General features: G+C 33.0%; 2 protein-coding genes across 6 annotated transcripts; one reads left to right on the top strand and one right to left on the bottom strand.

Moving 5' to 3' along the window:
- Positions 1-1983: 1983 nt before the first annotated feature.
- LOC114581187 lies at positions 1984-11266 on the top strand. 5 transcript variants are annotated; one of them, XM_028700779.1, is made up of 3 exons: positions 1984-2109; positions 2461-2642; positions 11119-11266. In XM_028700779.1, exons 1-3 carry the CDS (start codon positions 1987-1989, stop codon positions 11135-11137), a joined length of 324 nt encoding a protein of 107 aa, XP_028556612.1. In that variant the 5' UTR covers positions 1984-1986; the 3' UTR covers positions 11138-11266. The 5 variants fall into 5 exon arrangements, with proteins under 5 accessions (XP_028556612.1, XP_028556611.1, XP_028556608.1 ...); XM_028700778.1 differs by lacking the exon at positions 11119-11266 and adding an exon at positions 8881-9053; XM_028700775.1 differs by lacking the exon at positions 11119-11266 and adding an exon at positions 7541-8873.
- An 8956-nt stretch (positions 11267-20222) lies between these two features.
- LOC110104292 (chaperone protein dnaJ 11, chloroplastic) lies at positions 20223-21231 on the bottom strand. Its single transcript, XM_020833322.2, has one exon. The coding sequence runs from the start codon at positions 21190-21192 to the stop codon at positions 20749-20751; it is 444 nt and encodes a 147-aa protein (XP_020688981.1). The 5' UTR covers positions 21193-21231; the 3' UTR covers positions 20223-20748.
- Positions 21232-27962: the final 6731 nt, after the last annotated feature.

Raw genomic sequence — 27962 nt, forward strand, 5'->3', positions numbered from 1 at the left:
TAGGGGTTTATCGTTTAAAGGGGATACAAAGATCTGATTTTTATCAGATTACGCTAGGCCAGTAGCCAGATTTTGTATAGGCCTTCATTAGAATTATTTAGAAAATTTTGTAGTGGAGAGCTAATATCTTTTGATCTATTATTAATGTGTAGCTCAAAATTTGTGTGTTATCTATAAAAAAATATAAAACCCAACAAACACATAAAAACATGAGAGTTATGTTCATCTAATAACTTTGTTTAATTTTTATATAGCAAATAAAAATTATATTAATTAATGGGATATTTGATATCATCTTTTTTTAATATATTTAATTTTTTATTTTTTAGTAGCTTTTTATATTTATTTTTTAAAATAAATCAAGTTATTATTAAATGCTTAAAATATAATAAAATGTATATGATAGTCATCTACATTGGTTCTCTTGAGGGATGCATATGTTTTCTGAAGCATCTATCTTTTAACGGTTTCTAGGATGAGTCTAACCATCAACCTCCTTAAAAGAAGCCGTCAAAGAAAAAAATAAGATTCATTATATTCATAACTTTATGGCTTTCTAAGTTAAATAAAAGGAAAGAATGTAGGAGAAATATTGCAAGATCCAAATCCCCTTCAAAGTTTAGTACAAAGGGGAAATCAACAAAATTTATAGAAGAATATCCTTCAACAAATGCATATCTAATAAACTAGTCTTGCATGGTGAGCATCGGGGCACCAACTATGGAATGTAACCCTAGCGATAAATTGTTAAGAGATCCTATCATACTCAAAATCTAAAACTTTAATGAAAGAAGAGTCTTGTGCATCAAACATCAAGGCAAGTTTTATGGGAATCAAGTCCAATTTTCTATCATATGGAGTTTTTAGTTTCATAAAATTCGAAAAAGAGAACTCTCATATGGTTCATATTAGGGTGCAAACTCTAGGATGCAGTAAAAAAAAAAAAAAAAAACTCTAGGATGTAGTAGAGATCCGCCATTAAGAGGTCCCTTCAAGTGTTGATCCTTGACAACAAATAAGTAAATGGCACCTCGAACAATTATTATCTTCAGAGGTTTCCTTATGAAGAAAATAAAAACTTCATGTAGGAGTTCCCTCAACCTTAAGAGTTTTCTTAATTTTTTAAGACTCAAATCTTCCTATAAGAAAATCATTCAAATTGATTTAGTGATAGATCTCATGATCTTGATATATATTTTGAAATATTTTACTTCCTATTTTATCTCATATATAGGGAGAAAAGAAAAACAATAGCCAAAGCAACCCTAAAAATTCATAAAAAAATTTCCTCAAAAATAGCTATTAGTGATGATCTTATAAATCAATAGAATTTTTATTTTTATCACAAATAATTAATTTAAATATAAAGCATATGCTATTATTGTTGCGTCCTGGAATATTCGCGGCGGTAGAGAAATATATAGTTTAACGTCTTAGCGTTGTACGAAGATCCAGCACACAATCAGATAAGTGAGAGGGTGTAGCGTTCATAAGAGACACCAAAGTTTTTACGTGGAAAACCCCTGAAAAAGAGGGAAAAACCACGGGGCCTGGCCCGGTTTGAATGAATCCACTAGTATTTGTAGTCGATTACAAATGAGGCCCTTCCTTAGGAGAAGGCCTTGGATTGATGTAGCAAATGTACATCATATAGATTGCATTACATGGTAGGAGTTACATATACAGGTTTGTTTGGCCTGAAGGACCGTAGTCGGCAGGAGACCGGAGTCAGAAAGACCGTTGCCTGTTGATGGAGGTCGGAAGGACCATAGTAGGCGACAAAGGCCTGAAGAACTGTAGTCGGCAGGAGACCGTAGTCGGCCGGAGACCATAGTCTGCCGGAGACCGTAGTCGGCAAGAGACCGTAGTCGGTATAATTTAAATATACATTAAAATAGTTAAAAATAAAACCCAATTATTAATATATTTCACTTAAATTAATTCAAAATCAGAATAAAAAATAAGACAATATTGACTATTAATGAAATGATAATTAAAAATAAAATATTCCAGCCATTTGCCGCGTCCCCTTTGCCAAGTGCGCACTTCTCTCGCTCCGGAATCCGATCACTTCTTCCATTCTTTTCTCTCCGCGCCAATTGGAAAGAGGTAATCTCCGTCGCCCTTTGTGAATCCGAATGACGCCCTGTTTCGCTCCAATCGCTACATTATAGCGTTCTTCTTCTGCATCTGTTGGAATCTAGGGTTTTGTGAAGACAAAGTGTCGATCAGTTTTTCTGTTATAGTATTATTATATTCTGCTTTCGTAGATTTTCTATAATTGACGATGAGATGCTCTTTGTTTTTGGTGGATCTAGCGCTAGAGCATTGATTGTTGAGATAGTGTAATGAGTAAGTTGTGCGTCTTATTGCTATTCTACTGTATGTGTAATTGTTGTATCGGTGGATTGGAAATGAGGTTTTAATTGTTTAATGTTGCGAATTTATATTTGTGAGTAGATGGCGTCGAAGTTGCGGCAGCTTCAGGCCAAGGCCGTGCAAGCCTCTCAATTTGTGGCCAAGCATGGAAATTGTTACTATAAGCAGTTGCTGCAGCAGAACAAGCAGTATGTTGTGGAGCCACGCACTGTCGAGAAATGTCAAGAGCTTTCTAAGCAGTTGTTTTACACACGGATTGCAAGGTGGTTCTCATTTTTTTTAAGAACTATCATTATTTGTACCACATGCCATCTCTTTGTTTATAGTTCTTCATCATTGTCATCATCAGTGTCATAAACCTTGTTGCTTGTCAGAATAAGTTGTTAGAAATAGATTTTAATTGTATTAGTTATGAACCATTGTTGATACACACAATCAGAGTAATAAATATAGATGGTATGGGAATTTGGGATACATGATTTTTGTATGGAAATTCCGAGAAGAAAAACTACGGGGCCTTACAAAATTGAAATAACTTCTACTAGTAGTAGACAATGGGTCAACCTACCCCAAAATTGAAGGTGTAAATATAATGCAATTAAAGTTAATATATTGCTAAAATCCCTAGCATTGGTGATGTATGGAGATTAGGTTCCAAGACAATCCTCTTTTCTAGGAGAAGATAGTATGAATTGATGACGATGGGTTACACGACACTGAAAGGTTAGGTGGGTCACTATGGAAGACTAGAATGGTCCTTCTCGTAGGTATGGAAATGGCATGCTATAAAGATGGCTACATCACAACAAAAGCCGATCATAGAGGTCATTGAAGATAGTTGGATTTGTTCTCCTTTGGAAATGACATTGAGTCAAATTTGGTATTGTTGTTGTGGATAGAGATGAAGGTAATATGAATAGTTCCTTTCCTGGAAGAAAGTGGGGTTGAATGACCCAGTGTTGGTAATTAGGCAGTCATGACTATCCCTCCATTGAAAGGAGGTTTTGAATAACCTAAATTTTGTGAATGACTAAGCCAGCAGGGATAATTCTTTTCTTGACAAAATGAGGGATTGTACGAGTAGGAGTTGGTGGATGATTGAGAGCTCGAGATAAATCTTCTCTTGAGGAGGGGGGGGGGGGGAGGTGGGGAGGGTGGAAAAGATTGGGTGGGGGGGGGGGGGGGGGGGGGGGGGTTGAATAACTTGAACTTGGCGGGTAAAATAGACGGCTTAGATAGTCCTTCTTTGTAATAGAGTCGGCTGAGATAATCCTTATTGTGAGATAAGGGGTAACTAAATGACTTGAAGTCGGCAAACAATATTGGTGATCAAGACAATCATTCTCCCAATGAAAGGCTTGCTCATTTTTTGCACATAATCAAGGGTGGATATGTGATCGCCATGCATCAAGTTTTGAAGATAATAAAACCACTTGGTTTATAACCATCAAGCTCATGTATTATCAACTCCATTTGATAGCTCTAAAGTTGATGGAAGCAACCTTGATTCTTGCTGATAAAGGTCAAGATGTCGGTTCTTGCGAATTGGATCCGTTGATACTTCACTCTCTAAAGTATTAACAACTCATTATGCTTGTTGTTAAGGAGTCCTCTACCATTAGAATTTCCCAAGAGAATGACAACTAGACTCTTCTTGCTAGGCTGATTAGACCCGTTGGCTTACCCTCTACAAGTTTGGTTAAGCCTAATTGATGCAACTTAAGTTCCTAAATCTTTTAGGAGAACACTTAGACACACAATTAAGAAACTTCCTTTCAATAACACATAAACAAACATAAATTGAGAGAGACTTGGTAGAAACAAACATTAAAAACTGTTTAGAAAAATCACATTGGAAAGAAAGATATAAAACACAACAACCCTCAGAACAACTACGACCAGTCACCTCACATGCAATTCACAAAATTAGGGAAAGGTGCTCAAAGGAAAGATCTAACCAGTAATCCACCACTAAAATTTTGATTCGACACAAGTCTGCACTTCTCAGGCAAATACCAACAGAATAGGGTAACAACACCACCTCACAACTCACAATGTTTAGAGAAGAAAGATACAGGTGGAAGGGAAATCGCGGAGAGAAGAAGTAGAAAGAAGACCGAGAGGAAATATTAAGGGATAGGGGAAAGACTAGCTCGCAAGCCACGAAGAACCCTCAGGTTGAATTTTTCTTCTCCAAAAAACTGTCATCAACAAGAGAATTTCAGCCACTTTATATAGGAGGAGGGGGAAAGGGACCCATATTTCAGCCAATAAAAACAAATCAAATCAGCTCTCAAAGGAGAAGATGAAGCATCAATCATAAGAATCAACAAAAGGGGAAAACCGAACAGCCAAAGAGAGAGAGAGAGAGAGAGGGGGGTGGGAATCCCAAGCAACCAAATCAGCAAAGGGGTAAGAACCGAACAACCAAAAGGAAGAGGGGAAGAATCCCAAGCAGCCAAATAAGCAAGGGAGAAGAACCGAACAACCAAAAGGAAGAGGGGAAGAATCCCAAACAACCAAATCAGCAAGGGGAAAGACTTAGGCTAGAGATTGATCCTCTATCTCTCTTTTCATGGCCTTTGGCACCATCTCAATGGTCCACGCGATGTCGTCTCGATTAGCAGTCATTTTATGGCTCTCTTGTTAATTAATATTGTTGTGATGAAAAATTGAGCTTGGGGAATGTTCGCTGACATCAATTGTTGCTAGGTTGTTGCTGCATTTTAAGTTGATTGCTCACAAAGGTCGACATGCCTACAAGGCTGCAATTGGATGATTGGAGATATTATTCATAGAACTAGTGACTTTCTCAAGTTCTTGGGTTCTATGCGAAGCTGACAACTACCTAGAAGTCAACTCTACTAAGGTCAACATCAACAAATTGATGTCGGTGTCTGTTGCGTTTAAAACCACCACATCTTAAATACAATCATTTATGCTATCAGCAATGGGAGCTTTCTTTGCCACTAGCATGAAAGTTTTGGCAGCATAACACTAATTATCTGAAATTTAATTCATGTTAATTTGGTTTAGAATACTTTCTTGCTTGTTAAGGGGAGTCGACAGTATATTACTCTCTTCTATTTTGCCAACGATATGTTCCCATAAGTATTTGCCTTATTCTCAAATGTTGACAAAAAATACGTGGCAACTTCTTTGCTAATTTTACAAGCGGCACACATTTCGTTATAAGAGGAAGTTGTTGGGTTTTCTTCTTGAAAAATATAACTAACATCTTTTTGAGAACCAAATTAAGAATTTTTCTCAATTATTCACTCCAGATTTCTTTGAGTTATTTTTTTAGGTGGAATAGCTTTTCAAATATTCTACATATCACCTTTTCAACATCATCTAAAACCTTTCAGATGCTCCAATATTAAGGTGTGTGCATGCTAAGCGATCATTCAATCTTTTGACGCCATCAAGAATTCTCCTAACAAAAATTTACATTTTAAATAGACATATCCTTTTTTGCACCTTCTCTTTGTATTTAACTTGAGCATCATATTTTCAAGTTGGATCCTTTCTTCTAGTAGCATCAACTAAAAAAAAAAATAAAAAATAAAAAAAAAATAAAAAATTGAAAAAATGAATAAATGTGATTAAAAGAAAAAAAAAAACTAATTAAAATGAATCAGATAATAATCTCTTAAAAAGAAATGAAAAAAAAAAGTGCAGGTGGTAGAGAACCAAAAAAATGAATTAAGACCGACCGAAAAAAATATATTCAAAAGAAAATTAAGAAAGAAAGTTAAAAGAAAAAATGATTTAAAAAAGGAAATGAGGATAAAAACTAAACAAGAATTCAATTAAAATAGAACAAAATTCATGTAAAAGAAATTAAACAAAGGTTCAGTCCTTTCCTCTGGCTGAGTTCTTTAGTTGATCTACTGTCAATTCAACTTCGCAGTTACTGGACTTCACCCGCACTCATAGCAAACTATCTTTGTTCATTGGCCCTTTATGCAGTTGGCCTGAATGCTCAATATTTGTCTATTGCTCTATCAGTGCTCTCTCGAAGCTCAACGCTCGATCTTTGTTCATTGCTTTTTGTCTCAAACTAAATCGCTCTGAACCTATAAGCTTAAACTCTTTTATATGCAATTACTATTTAAATACTTATTGTTTAAGATGTTTGCCTCATATGCTTCAAATGAAATAAATTGTGGGCCTTATTTACGACCAAAAAAATTTAAACCTTGATGCGATGCTAGGTGCCTCATGATGAGGCAAGCCTTAATCGTCTTTTTAAATCATTGCAACAAGTCATCCCTCTAGCAATGATTGTACAACAATATTAAACATCTTATCATAGTTCGAATATTTTTGTTTAGCTTCATTAATTTCTTACTAAAAAATACAATGAGATGCTCTTCCTAATTAATACTGCAATATCTATATAAACTTAGAAAAATCTTTAAATGCTTTATTAAAGCCAACAATTTAAGCATAAATACATTTATAACTCTGTTAAAGTATGAGGTTTAGAGAAGAAAAGATTTAGCTTTATTACACAAATCTACCCCTATTTATAGATCTATACAGAATATATAATAAAGAAATAAATAAATTACAAGCATTATTTTCCTAATGTAATCCTTCCTAAATCAGCCACCTACCATGGAAAGGGATTGGCGTTATCCAGGTGAGCCCCCCACGGATCCCCATCCTAGCTGTGGGATCAATTTGCTAAGGGTCATCTGGGATTTAACACTCTCCCTCAAGCTGGGGAATATCTTGAGGGCGAATATAGATATGTCATTCCCAGCTTGATAGTTAGTCCCATAAAGGTATAGTTATCCAGTCCCTTGGTAAGGATATATGCAAGCTGATCTTTTGATGGGACATGATAGATACATATAAGATCATTGTCTATTTTTTTTTTTATAAAATGTCTGTCCACTACATCATGCTTGGTCCTGTCATGTTGAATTGGATTGTAAGCTATGTTGATTGCTGGTTTGTTATCACATTGTAGCTTCATGGGCCCTTCGCACTTGATCCCTAGGTCTTCTAGAATCATCTTGATCCATAATAGTTCACATATCCTTAAAGACTATAGCTTTGTATTCTGCTTCTGCACTAGATTTTACTACCACATTCTGTTTCTTGCTTCTCCATGTAATTAGGTTTCCTTCAATGAATGTGCAATATTTAGAGGTAGATCGTCTATCTACTGGCGATCCTGTGTAATCTGCATCAATATATGCTTCTGGGGTTACTCCGCATTCTCTTCTGAAGAGAATCCCTTTCCTTGGGTTCTCCTTAAGGTAATGTCGTATTATGTCTACAGCTTGCATATGAGTTTATTTTGGATTTTGAATGAATTGGTTGACCATACTTATAACAAATGCAATTAGTGTGAGAAAGGTAGATCAATTTCCCTACAAGTCTTTGATAAGGTCCCTTATCAACATCTAGATCTTGTTTTGCTTCCTCCAATTTGAGATTTGGTTTATAAGCTAGTTTACCAGTTTCTTTAACAAGATCATTGATGTATTTTTGCTGTGAAATAAAAATTCCTCTGTTGGAGCGGACCACTTCAATACCAAGGAAATGTTTTAATCTATCAAGTTTTTTTATATCAAATTTCTTAGTAAGACATTTTTTTAGAATCACTTTCTTCTTTTCATCATTTTCAGTCAAGATAATATCATCTATATAAACTAATAATATTGTGATTTCCTTTAGAGTTTGAGTGCTTGAAGAATAATATATGGTCTCCTTGGCTCTGTTGATAATCATTAAGAAGCATAACATTTGAGAATCTTCCAAACCAAGCTCTAAGTGATTGATTTAGCCCATATAGAACCTTTTTTAACTAACATACCTTATCACTCTCATATTCTTCCTTGAATCCTGGTGGAATCTCCATAAATATTTTGTCCTCCAAGTCCCCGTATAGGAATACATTTTTGACATTCACTATTCTAGATGCCAATTATAATTAGCTGCTAGTGAGAGTAGGATCCTAATAGTTCATCTCGGCCACATATGCAAAAATTTTTGCTAGTCGATGTCATATGTCTGAGTGAACCTTTTTGCTACTAGTCGTGCCTTATACCTTTCCAATGTACCACCAGCTTTGTATTTCACAGAGAACACCCATTTGCATTTTACTGGTTTTTTCCCTACCGGTAGGTTGGTGATCTCCCAGGTATTATTTTTCTCTAGGGCCTGCATTTCACCTTTCATGATACTTTTCTAATTTTTATCAAATAAGACATTAGAAATATCATTAGGAATATGAGTATCATTTAGTATAACCAGGAAATTTTTATGCGAAGGTGAGAAGTTATGAAAGGATACAAAGTTGGTTATGGGTTACAAGGGATGTTTTTTTTTTTGAACTGGTGTTTACCTCAAGTTCAGGAGATGGTTCAGATTCTTAGATCTGCTTTGGAGCATAGTTTGGATTTGTACGTCTGAAATATACTTTCTCAAACTTCCTTTTATCAATAATAACTTTGTCCTCAGTTTCCCTGGCTTTGATTTCAGTTGTAGGTGCATTGGTTTGAGGTGGAGCTAGAAGGTCAAGAGGGCAAGCTCAGTTTTCTCATCTTTCTCAATTTTAGTCCCGTTCCGAAGATGATGTTTGGTAAAATAAATTTTTTGTTCATTAACAAATACAAGGATTTTCTTGGTGGAGGGATTATAACGTTTATAATCTTTTTGGGTGGATGAATATCCAACAAAGATACATTTGAGTGCTCTTGGATCTAATTTTTCTCTATTTTAGCTGTGTTTGTGAACATAGACAGGGCACCCAAAGATTCTGTGTGTAAGGTTATTATTGGTTTGAAAGTCATGGTAAAAGAATGATAGAATTTACATTGGTGTTTTTAGTCCCAAGGTTTTGAAGATAGTCAGTTTATGAGATGTGTGATAGTCAGAAAGTTTCCCCCAATAGGATTTGGGTACACGATGGAATAGGAATGCATGAGTTGAGGTTAGAAGGTGACAATTTTTTTTCTTTTTGCAACCCTATTTTATTATGGGGTGTGAATGTAGAAAGTTTCATGAATGATACATTCTTTTTGAAAGTAGGAGTATAGTTTGGTTAAAGTAATTTTAATATTGTTGAAACAAAATTTTTTAATTCCTCGAATTGGTTCTGGATCATGGTGTGAAAAATGGGAAGTATAGTGCTAACATCATATTTGTTTTCGAGGAGAAAGATTCAAGAGAATCGAGTGCAGTCATCAATGAAGGATACAAATAATCGAGCCCCAGAGAAGTTAGGGATTTTTAGGGTCCCCAAATATCATTATGAATAAGATAGAATGAGGTATTACATCTCTCATTTTTGATTGGTAAAAAAATTCGTTTATATTTTACTAGCTCATAAATTTCACAATGAAAATATTTATTTTTTGAACTTAAAAAAAAATTTTGGGATACATTTGTTTTAAGACATTAAAAATTGAATGTCCTAATTTGAAATGATGAAGCCAAATAGTTGATTTTTTATCAAATAGGGATAACATAGATTATTCATTATTGATGCTCTTAGATTTTTTTAGTTCTTCTAGGTAATATTGTCCACCTCTCTCCTTAGAAAGTTCTTCCGGCAATACACCTGTTTGAACCTTGGATCGATGTCCTCATCAAATATTGTCCACCTCTCTCCTTAGCAAGTTCATTCTTTTTCCAGATCCCATTCTTGAAATAAGCAATAAATATGGTTAAATAGGACTTGACAATTATAATCACTGGTAAGATTTTGTATGGAGATTAGGTTTGTGGATAATTGAGGTACGTGGAGCGTATTTTTGAGAGAGAGAGAGGGAGATAAGAGCATATCTCATTGGCCTGCTACTGTAGTAAAAGAATCATTAGCAGTGATGATTTTCTTATCACTTGGGCAAGGAGTATAATTGATGAAGTGGGTTGTGGAGTGTGTCATGTGATATGTCTCCTGAGTCAATGATTTATTAGCCTTTTAAATGATTTCTAAAGACAATCCAATTGATACAAGGAACCTACCTCAAAGACTCAAAGTGTAAAAGAAGAAGATGTAGGTGATTTTTCAAGGGATTGTATGATTGCATGGATCGGCTAATAAGTACTGCAACTGAAAGATCAAATGCTGACATACAATTGATATCTTTTCGGAACAATGAAGGCTTTTTTGGATTACAACAAGCAAATGATACAATTGCCAAACGATCTTCAGGTAATTTTAATTAATGTTTTAAACATTTATTTAAAAGTTATTTTTTTCACACTAATTAATCTCTCTTATATAAATATTAGTTGAGTGGTGGATTCAATTTGGCGTTGGAACTCCAGAATTGCAGTATTTTGCTGTGAAAGTTTTGGGCTTGACTTGCACTTCATCTGGCTGTGAAAGAAATTGGAGTATCTATAACCAAGTACATACAAAGATGAGAAATTGCTTGTCGACATTGAGGATGAATTCGCTGGTGTACATTATGTATAATAGGAGAATCAGAGATATGAATTTGAAGAAAAATGATTAATGGATGATGAAGATCCTTTGCTTTGGGATGTTTCATTGGATGATGAGTGGTTTGTAGATGATGAAGTTGAAGTGATGCCGTCTGAATTACAAGATGAAGATTTAAATGTTGATTTCTTTGATGGCCTTAAAGCATCTACATCCACCACAACTCAATAAAAAATCAAAAAAGGTATATAAATAATATAGTTTTCTTAGACTTTTATTAATGTATTACACTATTATTCATTTTAATATTGTTCAAAAATATTTAGGGAAGAGGAAGATAACTGATATTGAGGAAGGACTTGATTGGGAAACATTGGACTCTATAGGAGAGTAAGGGGAGAGAGCAGTTCATCATAATAATGATTCAAATGAAGACCCCCTTAGTGATGATAGTGCTGATAACTTATGAGTTTTTATGTGATATGTCATTACTATTTATTTTTGGAATTATATGTTAATGAAAAGAATACTGTGATTTGGGAAAGATGGAGTTTGAGTTGAATTATATTTCATGTTGTCTTATTATTGGAATATTTTGATTTCAATTCATATCTTGTGCATTTTTATGTTTTATATATTATTTATTCATTAGTATATATAAAATTTATCATTTTATGTTTACGCAATCTTTTGATTTTGAGGCTTACGCCTCAAAACGCCTTGAGGCTTAGGCCTTGCCTTATGAACGAAAAACGCCTCAATACCCGATTACGCAATTTTAAACATTGCCAAAACGCTCTATTATCTATCTCTAGCTTAAGCCTGAAGCGCTATAGCATCACAACACTCCAACATACAACGCCATGCTGCATAGCTATACGGACAAACATTTTTAGCTTGCCCATACTCATTCATACATTTTAGCTTGCCCAATCAATTTGAGTTTTGCAAATGCCACTTATTGCTCATCAAGTATAGTTTGTTATTAAAAAAAATTATCCAAATTTATCACTTACAAAATCTTTATGATGAATTTTATTATTAAAAGTAGACACTTCAATTTAAACCCTTTTGGTTATATCATTATCTTCCTCAAAATGTTAACGCTTATGATTTTCATCAACCTCATCGTTAAACACTTCTAATATTTATCATTATTATTTTTCCTCTCTCCTACCATGATTAACATTCCTTTGAATTGTTTCATTATTGTAATTGAAATTCACTTTAAGTTCATGTGCATGAACTTTTTTTATTTTCAAAATTTTCAATTTATGCTTTAATCAAATTAATTTCACATACAATGATTTGTTTATTAAATAATTCAACCAATTGATTATGTGAATTGGTTAAAATTTGATCACTTTCACGATCTGTTAAATTATCCTGTAACTAAGTTCCACTTTAGAGTGATATAATGACAATGCTTAAAAGCTCTGACACCCAATTGATGAAAGATGTTTGAGGGTTATATTTCAAATTCCTCTATGATGATGTAATAAATATAGATCTCACAAAAGAGTTAGAATTCATAGGTCAAAGAATATTAAAATACAAAAACTCACTTTATTAGTAGTAAATCATATTGAATAAAAAATGAGATGCAATGATCGATTAAATATGAAGAAATTATCAATAAATTCAAAACAAAAAAAAAAGTTTGTAATTGAATATTTATATTGCAATTAAAAGGAAAGTTTTTGTTCTAAAAAATTGCTATGAAAAGTAATAAGAAAGCCGTCTCAAATGAAGCCTTAATTGCCCGTCATATTTGATGTGTTTAAACTTTATAGATCTCCGTTTTACATACATACCACAAAATTTCAATATATTTACAAACTCAGAATCTAAATCTTTATATTTAGTTTCATCCATCAAGTGGTTTATTTTACTTCACATAAATTAATATCAACGATATTTTTTATATTATTTAAATATATAAGTGTTATATAAGCAAAATATTAAATTTAGAAATTAGATAGATAACTATATACGAATTCTATGGCATGTTTGCTTTTGATGAACTTGGGTTTAAATATATAAGAGGATTCACCTTTACAGGTTACTACTTATGATGAAAGCCTTTCCTGCATTTTATATCATTTAAGTTTATTATTTGCTGTGAATGCTCATCAAATTTTCTCCATATTTATATTTTTTTGAACTAATTTTATCTATCTGCAACTCGCGTAATAATCTGAATGTGATTTTTGTGAGGGTTATTCATTCATTGGAAGAGTTATAAGAGCTTATCTATAATCTCTTTTGTTGGATGCTTTTTTGCTTTCTGATTTTGGGGCTGTTTGGTAGCATCCAAGATTTGATTTAAGTAGGATTTCGTAAATCCGTTAGATCCGGATTTTTGAAATTTTGAGGGGCCTAAATCCTGAAAACTATTTGGTAACATTCATGATAAATCATATTAAATCCTGTGTGACTGTTTGGTTATAGAGCAGATTTAAGAGCGGGCTCTTCTTCTCAAGCCAATGGATTTCGTTAATCCAGGATTTAGCACGAAAAGGCGGAATTTTTCATCTACGGCGGCTTTCATTTGCCGTGAGATTTGGTTTCGCTCAAAGCGGGCCTTAATCATGCTACCAAACAGCCCCTTTATGTGCTTTTACAGATTTGTTACTTCTACAAATTATATTTATTAAGAGTTTTTAAAGTTCATCAGTCACTTTCTTGCTGGCCAATCATGAACATAATGACAATATTAAGATGTTAATATCATGAATTTATGCATAAGATTAGGCAGACTTTATCGTTATAAATTGGTTTTTTCTCTCAAAAAAGCAATAAAGAAAAGTGCCAATCCTTATCATTAGTTTTTTTTTTTTCATAAAGTGCTATAAATTATTGCTCTTCGTCAATGTTTTTGTGCCAAACTTGAAAGAAACCGTTTCTCTTCCACAATTCAATATCTAATTGGAGCGTTCTCTATCAATTTGGCTTAAGTTTTAGGTTGGAGTTCTAAGGCCGTCAAATTTGTATTGAGATTAGTACAATTCATGCATCATATGCAGCACTAATCTTAATATAAATCAAATCACTTTGAAGCTTATTTTGATACGTTTTGCCATAAATTTTTTTTTTCAATGATTGCTCGTCATTATTAGCTATTGCCATCACATTATGTCTCACTTAGGCTTAGTTTGCGATAGCTTTTTTGCTGTTTTATAAAACTATTTTTTAGTACACAAATTTTTAATTCAAAAATTGTTTAAATAAAAAATTGTTTTAGAAAGTAGCAAAGAAGCTTTCTCAAACGAAGCCTTAAGCTTGGTTTGGGACAGCTTTTGTCTTGCTTTTTAAAATGGCTTTCTTGTACAACAATTTTAAAATTTTGTACTAGAAAGCAATTTTAGAAAGCAAGAAGAAAGTCGTCCCAAACAAAACCTTAGACTTCATTAGGGATAAATTTTTTATTGCTTTTTGAAGTATATTTTTAATACAAAAATATTTAGTTTAAAAAAAATTTTCACCAAAAAGTTGTTTTAGAAAGCAGTAAGAAAGCTATTCCAAATGAAGGTTTACTTGCAAGCTAACTATTGGCTAGGAACTCTAATAAGGGATTATTTGCTTGGGCTTTACTCCTCACTCAATTGGGAGCTTTTATTAGGTCCGGTGTAAGGACGTAGAGGAAGGTCCGGTCGGAGGCAAAATCCCGCAAAAAAACTCGGTATTTGCTTGATATTGCTAAGTATTATTTGATAATAACGAGGAATACCGCTCTGTGAAGACCAATACCGAGTTATACCGAGCAATACCGAGTTGTACCGAGTTTTTTCTAAACTCGGTATATTTTTTGTATAACTCAGTATTGCTCGGTATAGTTCGGTATAACTCGGTATTGGGTCTTCACGTGATGGTATTCCTCGTTATTGTTTGGTATTGCTCGGTATTTTTCATTTTTTGGCACGATTTGGCCTCCGACCGAACGTTCCTCTAGGTCCGATCGGAGGACATAATAATTGTTCCTCAATTGGTCACAAAATTTTCATTGAACTCTTTTTATATAAAACATAATTGTTAATTGTTGTATTTATATATATAATATTTTTGTGCCTTCACCTTCATTATATTTTACTTTAGAAAATTGATATTAATGATATATTTTTTATATCATTTAAAATTTTTAATGTTATATAAATAATTTAATTAGATAATTATATGAATATGTAAAAAATTTATGAAATTAATATTTATTTTTATTGAAAATTGTCATCTGCCAACCCACCAATTAAGGAAACCATGTGGATTGTGAAAGATTGGGCCCAACATTCGAGCACGTACGCGTTACTGGTCACATTGAATGTCTCCAATTGAATGTCTCCAACAAAATTCATTGAATTCTATTCAAATAAAAACAAATAATGTAATAGGTTACTTTAATGATTTTTTTAATCATAATTATTTAAAATAAATGATTATTATATTTAAGAATCCATATCAAATCCTCAACAATGAATGAGAAAAATTATTCTGTGCATAGGGCGAACACCATTTGAAAACCAACCAGAATGTGTCACGTCTCCCCTTCATTCGATACCACGACTCGGTACTGCGGCTTGGTACTGCTGACGTGGTTTTACCTGATTCGTCTCCGCACAGAATAATCTCTCCAACAATGACATAATAATTCCTTACACACAAAAAAAAATCATCAAAATTCTTAAATTTGTATTGAAATTAGTCTTATATATGATATTAAACACTAATTTTAATGGAAATGTAATTGTTTTATAGTTATCCTGCTGCAAGATACATCAAATATTGTAATAATTTTTCGGAGCATAACTATTGATGTAGGGAAAAGGGCGGTCAAAAAATTTTGGGTTGTAATTTTGGTGAGCTTCTATGTCCTCTACTTAATTCAGCTCCTTAATGTATTTAGGACTACTTTTTTAAGCTCATAAATTGGAGATTAAGTAGGTTCTTCCCCCCCTCTCTATTAAACCTTTGGTTCCCCCACTTGGTTCTTCTTCACGTGGCTAGTTCCTTCCCTCTTTTGGTTGTCTGTTCTGGTTCCCCTTGGCTGTCTGTTCCGGTTCCTTGGGCTGCATGTTTCGGTTCCCTAGGCTGCCTGTTCCGATTCCCTGGGTTGCCTGTCCCGGTTCCCCTGGCTGCTGTTCCTTCCCCCCATTGGCTGCTTTTTCTGGTTTTTTGTGTGGTTGTTCGGGTTCTGTTTCTGAACTGAATGCTACGCCCCTCTGTGGCTCTTTGGGTGCTGTTCTTGGACAGCTCCTTGGCCTTCTATCTTCCCTTGTTTTAATGGTTTATTTGGGGGTATTTTGGGGCTGTTTGGCTGCCTCATTTCCCCTATAAATATTAGATGTTTTTTTGAATAAAAAAGATAGATTGTGTGTTGATTTTTGGAACTAAACCTGTGGGTTTCTTCATGGAAAAGCTTGCGAGCTTATTCCATTCCTCTCTTCTTCTAGGAAAGCTTGCGAGCTTGTCTTCTCCTTCGTCCCGGCTTCTTAACTCTTTCTTCTCTCCGCACGTTTCACTCCACTTGTATCTTTTTTCTCAAAGTGACGAATGAAAGCTCATTTAGATGTTATTTTTATAAAGTCGTGTGTCTTTTATGTTATTAGTTTGTAAGTGTCATTGTAATGTCATTTCAAGTTATCAAAGTAATGTTTTGTTTTACAATAGTTATGTTGTGGTCTCCAATTTGTTGTGGAGACTTAATTTAGTATTTATTTTGTTTATTTTTTCTGACCAAGGGTCTCCCACTTGTTTTGGGACCTTTTGGCTGCATCAACTATTGCTAATATGAGAATGAAAGAGAGAGAAAATGACTTGAATATAATGAATATCTCCGTCACATATATGTTCTATTATTTCTCTCTCTAGTTATATACATTTATGTAATATCATCGGCTCATCGCTTGCACAAATATGAGCAATAGATATAAGTCAAATATGGCATTTATATATTTTTTTCTCATATTAAATTTAGTTAATAATAAACCAATTCAACCATTGCAAATTTTCACATTGGACTCAATAATTAATTATAGTATGAATAGTTCATTTAGTAAAAAAATCTAATTCATATAAAATATATTAGTTCATTTAGTATACATGTACTATGAGGCATATAAAATAAAAAAATATATATTTATAAAATAATGGATAGCAATTTTATATTTTGGGGTTTGTTTTTGCATTTTACATTTGTGGTTCAGGAAAAATAAATTGAATAAGCTTATTATGTATTTGGATATTTACTTTTTATCCTTTTTATGTAAAGCAAAAGGTTAAAAACAACTTTCAAATGCAATTTTTGTATGCCAAAAATTTTTTTGGTTCTCCAATTGCAAACTTAACACAAGTAGAACAACAAATAAATAGACTATTGCTCTTACATTTCATCAACAAAACTAACAAAACAACTAAATAAGTTTGTAAAATTTATGGGGTATGTATATTTTAAAGGCTTCGTTTAGGACAGCTTTCTTCTTGTTTTCTAAAGCAGCTTTCTAATACAGTTTTTTTTAATTCAAAAAATTTGTACTAAAAAGTTGCTTTAGAAAGCAGTGAGAAAGCTTTCCCAATGAAGCCAAAGCCTCTATGAAACAGAAAATACCATAACATATATAAGAACCAAAATTACTTTATGAAAAGCTTTAACCCCTCAATTTCTTTGATAGTTATCAACTTTGACTTCTCATTTGTCTTAAGTTGATTGATATCAACTTGGTTTTAATAGTTATAGATGTTTTGACAAGTGTTAAAATATTTAATTTTATTGCTCTTTTTCACCCATAGCTCCACTTTGTCAAGGTGTGGTGTATGAAGATTGCTTGTTGAAGTTAATCAAGTTGCCTAATGTCAATCTAGTTAGGATAAGGGATAAGATTCTCCATGCACAAAATGTCCTCTCACTCTCATTGTATTTTAAAGTGCTAATTATCATGTTTTTTTGTTTCAAAATTAGATCTAACAATTATTTTAGTTATTGAGATTCTAGAGTTTTGTACTTGCTGACTTTTTTTGGGCCGTTAGAAAATTTAGGTTTTATTTGGGACAAATTTTTTACTATTTTTTAAAACTGTGTTTTAATATATATTTTTTTTTAAATCAAAATTTTTGTACTAAAATTTTTTTTTAGAAAAAAGAAAAGTTGTCCTAAACAAAATCTTAATTGCAAACTTTCACATAAATAGGCACATATTCTTGTAGTTGGATTAGAAGCTCCCAACTACTAAGCCAAGATTGATTATATTGCTTGATTACCTATTTATTGAACTATGATATAAATGATTTATTTATGCATATATGATTAAACTTTATAGATTTATTTTATACATTTTCTATGATTTGTCTCCACAATATAGTACTACATAATGATCTATTTTATGCCTTATATATATATAATGAATAGTAACTAGAGGTATAGATGATATGAGAGAGCCGTCAGTGACAAGTGGTCTTCTTGAAATAATAGTGAGTGGCGCTTATGATCGGAGAGAAGATCATTAAGCAATTAAATATATTATGCATCTGAAAACTAGTGATTGTTTCTCATTGAAGACCACCATGGTGGTCATATTCTTTAAATTAGCAAAGAGGTAAGGCCATTGGTATTACCAGATGGTGGCCTAGCCTTGGAGCACTATTGATAGAGGTTTATTTGAGAAGTGATTGGGAGTGAGGGGGAGAGAGTAAATGTTGAAACTAGAGAGATTTATCTTTTACTTGAGGACTGAAAGAGAAAGGGAGAGTTGGAAAACATGGTATTTATAGACTTAGTGTGCAGAAGTTTTTGTGTTTGACATTTGTTTGTATTATTTTGAAGGGCTTGGATTGTTATGCAAATGAAGATGTTAGCTTATTGCTTTATGGGAAGAGGGATTATGAACTGATGCCACATAGAAGAAGGATGTTGATTGGTCTTCCATTTGGAGGAGTTAAAGAAAGATCATTGTTGGCATTGCGAAGAAAGCATGTTGTCATAGTTTTTTTTTGTAGTATGGAGGTTGATTAGTATATTTAATCATATGCATTAGGGTTATAAAAGCGCTAAGCGGAGCTTGAGTCACAATCAACTCGAGCTCGGCTCATCAATATCTAATGACAGTCTCAAATTGGAGCTTGAGTTCAAATCAGATTCACATATTGAGCTCAAACTTGGCTCATCGGTCTAATGACAAGCTCAAACTTGACTCATGAGGTCGAGGCCACTGGAGAAGTATCACAAGGAAGCCATGAAAAGAGCTTGTTAGAGAAGTTTTCAATGGCAACAAGGAAGTTGTGATGGAGCTTGCTAGAGAAATCAGTGATGTGAGCAATGATGTTTGAGGAAGAGGTAGCGAAATGACCAGTAGCTTTTGAAGAAGAATAAGAAACTATAAGTGGACCAATGATGTTTGATGATGAATAACAAGGAGACGAAGAAGAGAAGTAATAACAAAATCAAAAACATTTGAAGAACATGAAGTCACAACATTTTACAATACCTTAAATCAAGCTTAATGAGAAACATAAAACTTACAAACATGATTTGTTAATTAGCTAATGACTTGCTTGTTCTCAAGCTCGAAATTGAATTCATATTATATATGAGCATTAATACGAGCTCCAACTTGTGCTCATTGTTCGATAAACAACTTTCCTACTCATTAAAAAGCCCCGATCAACCTAACTAGGGGTGTCAATTCGGGTCAACGGGTCGGGTTCGGGTCGAACCCGAAACTGACCCGGCACTGTTCGGGTCAACCCGAACCCGACCCGTTTTTAAAAACGGGTCAGGTTTCTGGACCCGAACCCGACCCGATTCGGGTCCGGGTCAACCCGACCCGACACGAATGACTTGTGCTAGATCAAACATGTTTTATACTAAAGTACTTGTTACATAATTATTTAACATATCTTATATAAATTATTTTACATACTTTATATTTATCTATTCTCAGCGTGAGTTTCGATGTCAAATTATTTTTATTAAAAATATACGTACCGTGACTTTAAGAGGCAGTTAATATTAAACATTTTTAGGATTAAAATTTCTTACTATATTTAATTTGCTTATAGTAATTTTAATTTTAAAAAATAAATAATTATTTTCGACTAATTATTAAATTAATTTAAAACTTTAATTAATATATATTTTTTCCACTATTGTAATAAATCTAGATATTATTAAATACGAAATAATCCTCGTCTTTTCCCCAAATTCTTAAAACCCTCAGACGATCAATAATCAGGAAGCCAGAAATGGATGACGGAAGAGAAGCTCGTCGTGGATTTATTAAATCCACTCAATTTCAGGGTTTCCAAAATCCTGGAGAAGCGGGATTTGAGATTCTGTAAGATTTAAAATTGCGGTTTGTACGAATTTAATATAAATCCTGCTACCAAACAGCCCCTAAGTCTTCCAACATCCCAATCGCAGGAGCAATGGCAATATTTCAATTCATTTCAAATGCTCAGCAACAGCAGCAACTTAAGATTAGTCTTCGCGTGTTCCATTATTATAAAAAAAAATTATGGAGAAGTTGTTAAAATGTTACAACAGATTGGGATTACGAAGAGTCGAAGATTGTAATTTACAATCGCAACGCAAAAAGTTCGTAACAAATGTCTTCTGACGGCAACGATGATACGCAGCTTAGGGCACAACAGAACCAAATCCCTCCGTCCGTTACGCATCGGACGGCTACGAATCCAGCTTGATGTCCCATCATAATCCTCCGCCAACAGAAACGAAATTAACCTGGCGGGGATCAGATGCAAGAGAAGGACGGCAAGCAATCGTACTCAGCCAGCGAGAGATGGAGAAAGAGAGAGGCGAGGAATACTGAAGCATCAAAGCTATCGGACCATAGAAGAGAAATTTCTTACGGCTGCGAAACGACGCAGAATAGATCGTTACAGGTTCAGATCCATCGGATCGCTTACGCAACGGACGGATGTAAAACCGGTCAAAATGTATCGTCCGCTTTCTACCAACACTGATCCGTCTCCCAGGTGCGACGAGGTGCGCGACCGGAGAAACGATAGCTCCGCGGCGGGAGCCGGCGCAGAGCGATGAGCTCGCGATCGTATTCGGCCCGCTTCGTTGGATCCGAAAGCGTCGAGTACGCCGCGTGGATAATCATGAACTCGTCGGCCGACGCGCCAGAGCGCACATCAGGGTGGCACGTGCGAGCCAGGATCCGGTACGCGGCCTTGATTTCTCGGATATTGGCTTTCTCCTCCAAGCCGAGGACGTCGTAGAGAGAAATCGGCGGTGGGTGGGCGGTGGAAGCCCTTTGCGGCGCGGAGGCGGCAGCGATCGTCGGAGATCGTAGCGGGAGACGAGTAGGAGGAGGGGAGGGGCGAGGGACGGCGTTCCGGCGGCCGAGGAAGTGGGGGCGTGGGAGGGAGAAGTTGGGAGAAGCGATCATATGGAATTCGTTGGCTGAGTTGCTAATTATTGGTGCAGAGTTGGGGTCGGAACACAGCACATTAATATAGAGAGGAAATATTCTTCTTTACACCCGAAACTATAGAATATTTTCATATTACCACCTAAGGTAAATTTGCAAAAAAAGAATTCCACAAATGTGTAAATATAGCAATATAGCATATTTGCAAGAAAGCCCGCAAAAGGAAAACTGATTTATTGTTAAAAGTGATTTTTTTTTTTTTTAATTTTAAAATGATGGTTTAATTTGTTTCTCTAATTAATATGCATCATATTAATAATTATTTGAGAAGCCTATTTTTTAAAATTAAATAATAAATAAAATAGTATCAACATCCTAAATAAAATTCATGTATTTTATTTAAGCATTTTAATATAATTTTCTTAAATGCTTAATCTTATAATATAATTTTTTGGAGAAAATAAATTCAATTTAGTCTAAAGTGGAGATCCATTAAATTGGAGAATGATGGTTTTGCAATCAATTAAATTTTCTTTTGAGATGTATATATATTTTAAACTTTAATTAATTTATTATAGTTTATATTCATTTTAAAATAAATTTAATAATTTTGGAATTCATTTAGATTTAAAATTTAATATGTACATAATTAATTCTTTTAGTTAACTTTTTTCTGCATCATATTTATTTTTCAACTCTATCATTTTTAAAAAATAATGGTCATGTGATTTTTAAGGAATCTAAATTCCTTTTAATAGCCAAATCATCTAGAATTTTCTAATATTAGTTCAACTTTATTTATATGCTTAAATATAATATTTCTTATGATGACCAGTCTGACTAAAACATATAAATAAAGAATTAGACAATGAGTGAACATAACATATTGAATCATTTACTCAAGTCTTACACTTTTAGGCAATTTTGTAAAGTCATAGAGCTTCTCATTATGTATTATGTTTCTTTTTGTCACTTTCATTTATTATCTTCTTTCTTAGCCATTTTTGTTAGTAATGCTTTTTTTGTTGCCCTTAGGCAAATATGAATCTAACATCCTGAATGATGTCATGAGTGTGGACAAATGCCAAGGAATAAAATCTAAGCTTTTGGAAAGACAAGAAGATAGGGAGATGCATGTTGAAATGAAAAATTAAGATTTCATGTTGAGAAGATAGCATAGTCAAATGGAGGAAATAGTAATAATAATAATTCAAGGAGTCTTGGAGTGACTTCCGAGATCCACTCTACATGCAGAAGTTCCTAGCTAAAGATGGATAATATAATTTTATCATCCAATAACAAACACCTATTATGAGAACAATGTCTTTAGCTCCCGTAATGGATGAGACTTACTTCCAAGAATGTTGTTTAGAAAGAACTTCACCTTGAAGTGCAATAAAGTGTGGGTCGCAACTAATAAATGTATTTTTCAGAGAGATTACTGAAGCACAAGCTTCCATAAAGTTCTAAATCTCACACTTTAATTCATATAAGAGGGAAGTTGGATCCGATCGAATATGTTGCTTAATTTGAGTTAACAACCTCACTAATGAGTATTAATGATACTATAAGATATTTTTTATTATTTACAACCCTCAAAGAATCACCACTTAGATTATTCTCCAATCTTATGCATGAAAGTTTCCCTTTATTCATTAAAAAAAAAAATTGTCACCTAATTGTAAGTGCCCATAAGCCTCTAAAGAGTTATTGAGCTTTATTGAATACAAGGCAAGAGCTAGGCAAGTCATTGAGAATTTTGTTTTAAGATTTTAGTAGAGATGTTAGAACTGAAGGATTTGGAAGTATCCATGGCAAGCGATGCACTCACTTATGGTATAAAAGAGAAACCATTCAAATATGCACTAAGACTATAACCAAGGACTCACCAATAGACATCATATAAGTGTGAAGGATTATAAGGATGTATCAGTTATATCAACCTCTATTTGGCTAAGAGACTCTAGTCCAATAGGTAAATTTTAACTATTTTTCAAGGAACACTGACCGGCGAGATCTCTTTAAAAAGATGTTATCAAAGAAGCCATATTATAAACATTTGTATCAACAACATCAACATTACTACATCACCATCAACCATAACATCAAGAATATCATCTTGAGAGGTGAGAGCAAAATGTGATAAATTTTAAAGCTATAAGAGGAAAGATATCTCTTTCACCTATCCATCATCCCATATTCAGTGCTATGAGAGTCCCGATCGATGACTGAATTTTTGGAATTATAAGAGATGAATAGAATTTTTGTTAGCCAACACTAATGTATTGGGGATCATGGGATCATGACCATGATCCCTCAAAATGTTATGCTTTATATAATAACCATGTGCTTGAAACTAAGGACTATCATCACCTCTAATGTTTGATTGAAGAACTAATTAAGATTGGGAGGATAAATAAATTTACCTTGACTAAGTTTGGAAAGAGGTGGCAAAACACTCATATAATAGTCATGAAATCAGCTAGTCCTAGCTCAAGTAATTCATATGTATAAGGCAGTCCCAAAAATCCTAGGGAGAGCAAGAGTAGAAGCATATATTAGGCAAGCCTCAAATGACTTTGGTCAGAAGAGGCGGCCTTGGCCATCATATCTAATGTTCTTATTATAAAGATCATATATATCACATTTTTCAGAGTTGACAAGCCAATGAATAACAACCCTTACAATGAACTAATGAAGAAGTCATTGTCACTTCTTTGATCTCCAATTTCCAAATTAGCAGCATGCACATACAAATTAGAAGTTCTATCATTACATATTTTTGAAAAGCTAATTGTTGATTTTTGTATTCTAACAATAATTATTGAACTTCTTATTTGATTTATCTGGTGAGAGTAGAGAAACTGAAATAATAATTGTGCTGTCAATCATATTTGGAGAATGAAAGAGATAATATTATGACGTCCAACTTCATTAAAATACATAAAATCTTACTAACTTTTTGCATTGTTTTCCAAGATAGATGACTTTCTCATGGAACATATTTATTTGCCCTTTTTTTTCTAAGTTTTAACCAATAATTGAACATTAAAGTCATTTTTTAATTTTCAACCCTATTTTTTAAAAAATTAAGTTAATCATGCATTTTGATGTGACAAAGATTTTATTTATTATTTATTTTTAAAAATTAAGCTTCACAAATAATTATTAATATGATGCATATTAATTAGAGAAACAAATTAAACCATCATTTAAAATAAACAAAATATATTTTTAACCATAAACCCCTTAAATTTATTATATATTAAACTATTTGGACTAATTATCTCTCTTAGCTTAGGAAATAAAAGAAAATATGAATATGTAATTATAGATAATTATTCTAAGTTCATTTGATTTTATTTTTGATTAAAAAATCTATGCACTATAAAAATTTATGAAATTTATAATCATAAATCAATTGGATGATTGGCTTTGCATGAGAAATAAAAATTATTATATACAAAAATTTAAAAAAATTGTTTTTTTTTTTTCATGAGCATTATTCAGTGTCGCACTATTTTTAAAAATTTAAAATTTAACTAAATAATCAAAAAAACATTTATACTAATTTGATAATTTTTAAAAGGGAAAAACTATAAAAAGTAAATTGTCATAGATGTAAATGAAAAATACCAATGGATTGGGTCGAATGGTTTAGCCTTATCGCCCATGTCGGGGGCTGAGTCAGCGACGTCTCTGCAATTGGAAAATGGATACCATAGATTTATTCTGACAATTAGTTATTTTTTTAATTGACGAAGACTTCTATTCATTATTATATTTATTTATTTTTTTTATTTGTTAAAATAACGAATGAACCGGATCCAGCCGGTTCGATGGAATCAACCAAACCGGTGTAACCCGGCCCGGTTCTGTTTTATAAATGATTCGAACCGTTTGTAAATAAAGGTATAGAAACCGAGCGCTTTTTTTATTTTTTTAGCAACTGAGCTCTTCTTTTGACTCTATTATTTATGGATTTAGGTTGGAGCTTGAGTGATATAGAATTGGCTGTATGTATGGAATTTTTATTAGGTCCGGACACCTGATGTAGCTCTACATCCGAACGTCAATATAATGTCGCCACGTACTCTTACTCTTTACCGCACGGCCTGACAACCTGACCCGGAACGGAAACCCGGTATTGCTATGTTCGTGTATTGCTAGGTATTGCTCGGTATTGCTAGGTATTGCTTGACAATAACGAGAAATACTACTCTGTCAAGACCAATACCGAGCAATACCTAGCAAAACCGGGGTATTGCTAGGTATTGGTCTTGACAGAATGGTATTTCTCGTTACCGAGCAATACCGAGCAAAACCTAGCAATACACTGGTCTGTACAAATCAGCTAATACATAACAATATTGGGTTCTAGTCTGGGTCGGGTCGTCAGGCCGAGCGGTAAAGAGCACGTGGCGACATTTTATTGGCGTCCGAATGTAGAGATACGTCAGGTGTCCGGACCTAATAAAAATTCATATATATGACTATATAGAAAATAAGAGAAAAATATAATAGTCGTACAAGCCTAGTTAGAATGTCAGACTTGATAAAGTTGTTCACCAAGCTCATAAGACATCGACGGTTCTGCTATATTATTGGACAAAAAACCGAATAGTAATGAAGGATGTCGTCCACTTGAGTGGTCGCACTGGGTTGTTTTTATAAGCCATATTCATTAGGCCAACTTGATAGGCCTTACTCGTCTGTTTGGCACGACTTCGTAGGTAGTAGCATCCTGTTTGAGGGAAGTTCATTTGCATACTTGTGTTCCTTTTGGGTTGGTACCGAGAAGACTAAGGCTTCGTTTGTGATGACTTTTTCATTGCTTCTTAAAACAGAGTTTTAGTATAAAAGTTTTAATTTTTGTACTAAATATTTGTTTTAAGAAGCAATAAAAAGTTGTCCCATTGTTTGGGATAGCTTTTTTGTTGCTTTCTAAAATAACTTTTTAGTATAAAAATTTATTGAAATTAGAACATTTTATACTAGAAAATCATTTTAGGAAACAGTACGAAAGCTGTCCCAAACAACAAAGCCTAAGTTGCTTTATCTTGAATTGGCTTGACTTGAACCTAATTTTGTGATTATTTAACTGTACAAAGCCAATGATTTAAATCAACCAAATTGATTGATACAAAAAACCAATTTTTTTTTTTTAAATGCATCAATTATTAAAGATATTAAAATAATCTTTTTAAGATTCATATATAGTATTCAAGAACTTCATTCAATGGATTTATATTACTCAAATTTATTCTTTGTAGAGACATGATTTTGATGTGCTACTTTCATTTAAAGGCCTACTATATAAAGAAAAAATGGGTGAGTTTCATATTTAAAGACTCATAAATATTATATTAATATAAGTATAATGGATATGGATTCATAATATGACCCATTTAAATAATGGGTTAAAAAGGTGGACCCAAATCTGCCACCGGCAACACGAATGACCTAAATTGGACCCGATACCCATTTTGATTAAATTTTTTTATAATTTATCTAAAATAAAGTGCAAGTTAATTGATAAAAAATAAAAAGATCATACCAACAAGTAAAAAAATTAAGGGAAATAAAATAAAATAAACACTTTTGGGTTAAAGTCAGGTTCATTGGTCAAACCAATACGACCCATTTATTAAATTGATAAACCAAAAATCAAAATTTTCAACTCGGGTTATTTATTGACACCCCTATTATTAATAATAAATATATTTTAAAATAAGTTTTTTTTTTTTAAGTTCTAATCATGCACCCCCCCTCCCAACCCAAAAAAAAAGATCTAATCAACTATTTAATATTGGAGAAAAATTAGGCAAAAATAAACTCATCAAAATTTAATCATAATTAAGTTATTTTTTATTTAATTTAATCTAAAATAACTTTAATTGTAATTGTGCTTGTGATTCTTATAAATGATCTTTCTTTATTAGATTTAAATAAGAATTTGACTTTTAACATGACACGATGGAGAAAAAGGATTCATGTAGTCGACCCCACGTAGTGAAACAAAGGCTTGTTGTTGTTGTACTTATGATTCTCGCACTATAATTTTAATTATATCATCGTTGTTTCAAGATTAGAAAGTAGATTTGAATGGACTTAAATTTCGTTTGGAACATTTTTCTTACTGCTTTATAAAGCAGCTTTTTATAATAAAAAATTCTAGAAAACATCAAAAAAAATAATTGTCAAAAGCTGTTCTAAACAAAGCCTTAATATGCCAATGTGAGCGTTACGAATACCCCATCAAAATTAAGAAACAAAAGTTATATAATCTCTTTTGTATTATTATAAATTTCGGACAAAGGTTTGTTGTTGTTGTTGCTGTAATTATGCATAGCACACTTATTTATTTATTTATTTTTCACTTCTTCCTATTTATAGACCCAAGCTACATATATGAGCTATCCCTCGCCTACAAATTATATAATATTTATCAAAATATTTTCATTAATGATGGGTAATTATCTACTAACACTGACATCGATCAATAAGCTCTTAAGATAGATTTATATTCTACAAATTCAATTAAAATGACAATCAACTTTCAAATCAGTCATAAAATAATATATTTTTCTTGAAGAAAAATTTAATGAATGGCCTTTGAATCATATTTTAAAAAAAATTAAATTAAAATATAATCCATTTATAATTGTTTGAAAATTTAGCTTGTTTGTTCAGTCATACCATTTCACAAAGGTGATTTATAGTCATCAATAAGGGCTTAGTTAATTTATGAATTATAATTGATATGCCATCAACAAATTCATCTAGAT

The sequence above is a fragment of the Dendrobium catenatum genome, unplaced genomic scaffold (assembly GCF_001605985.2).
Source record: "Dendrobium catenatum unplaced genomic scaffold, ASM160598v2 fragScaff_scaffold_1593, whole genome shotgun sequence".
In the NCBI taxonomy this organism is placed as follows: Eukaryota; Viridiplantae; Streptophyta; class Magnoliopsida; order Asparagales; family Orchidaceae; genus Dendrobium; species Dendrobium catenatum.

Coding starts and splice junctions, on each gene's coding strand:
- LOC114581187 (XM_028700775.1), top strand. CDS start 1,987: ATGATAATTAAAAATAAAATATTCCAGCCATTTGCCGCGTCCCCTTTG. Junction 2,110..2,460: donor TCCGCGCCAATTGGAAAGAG/GTAATCTCCGTC, acceptor ATTTGTGAGTAG/ATGGCGTCGAAGTTGCGGCA. Junction 2,643..7,540: donor TTTTACACACGGATTGCAAG/GTGGTTCTCATT, acceptor TGCAATATTTAG/AGGTAGATCGTCTATCTACT.
- LOC110104292 (XM_020833322.2), bottom strand. CDS start 21,192: ATGATCGCTTCTCCCAACTTCTCCCTCCCACGCCCCCACTTCCTCGGC.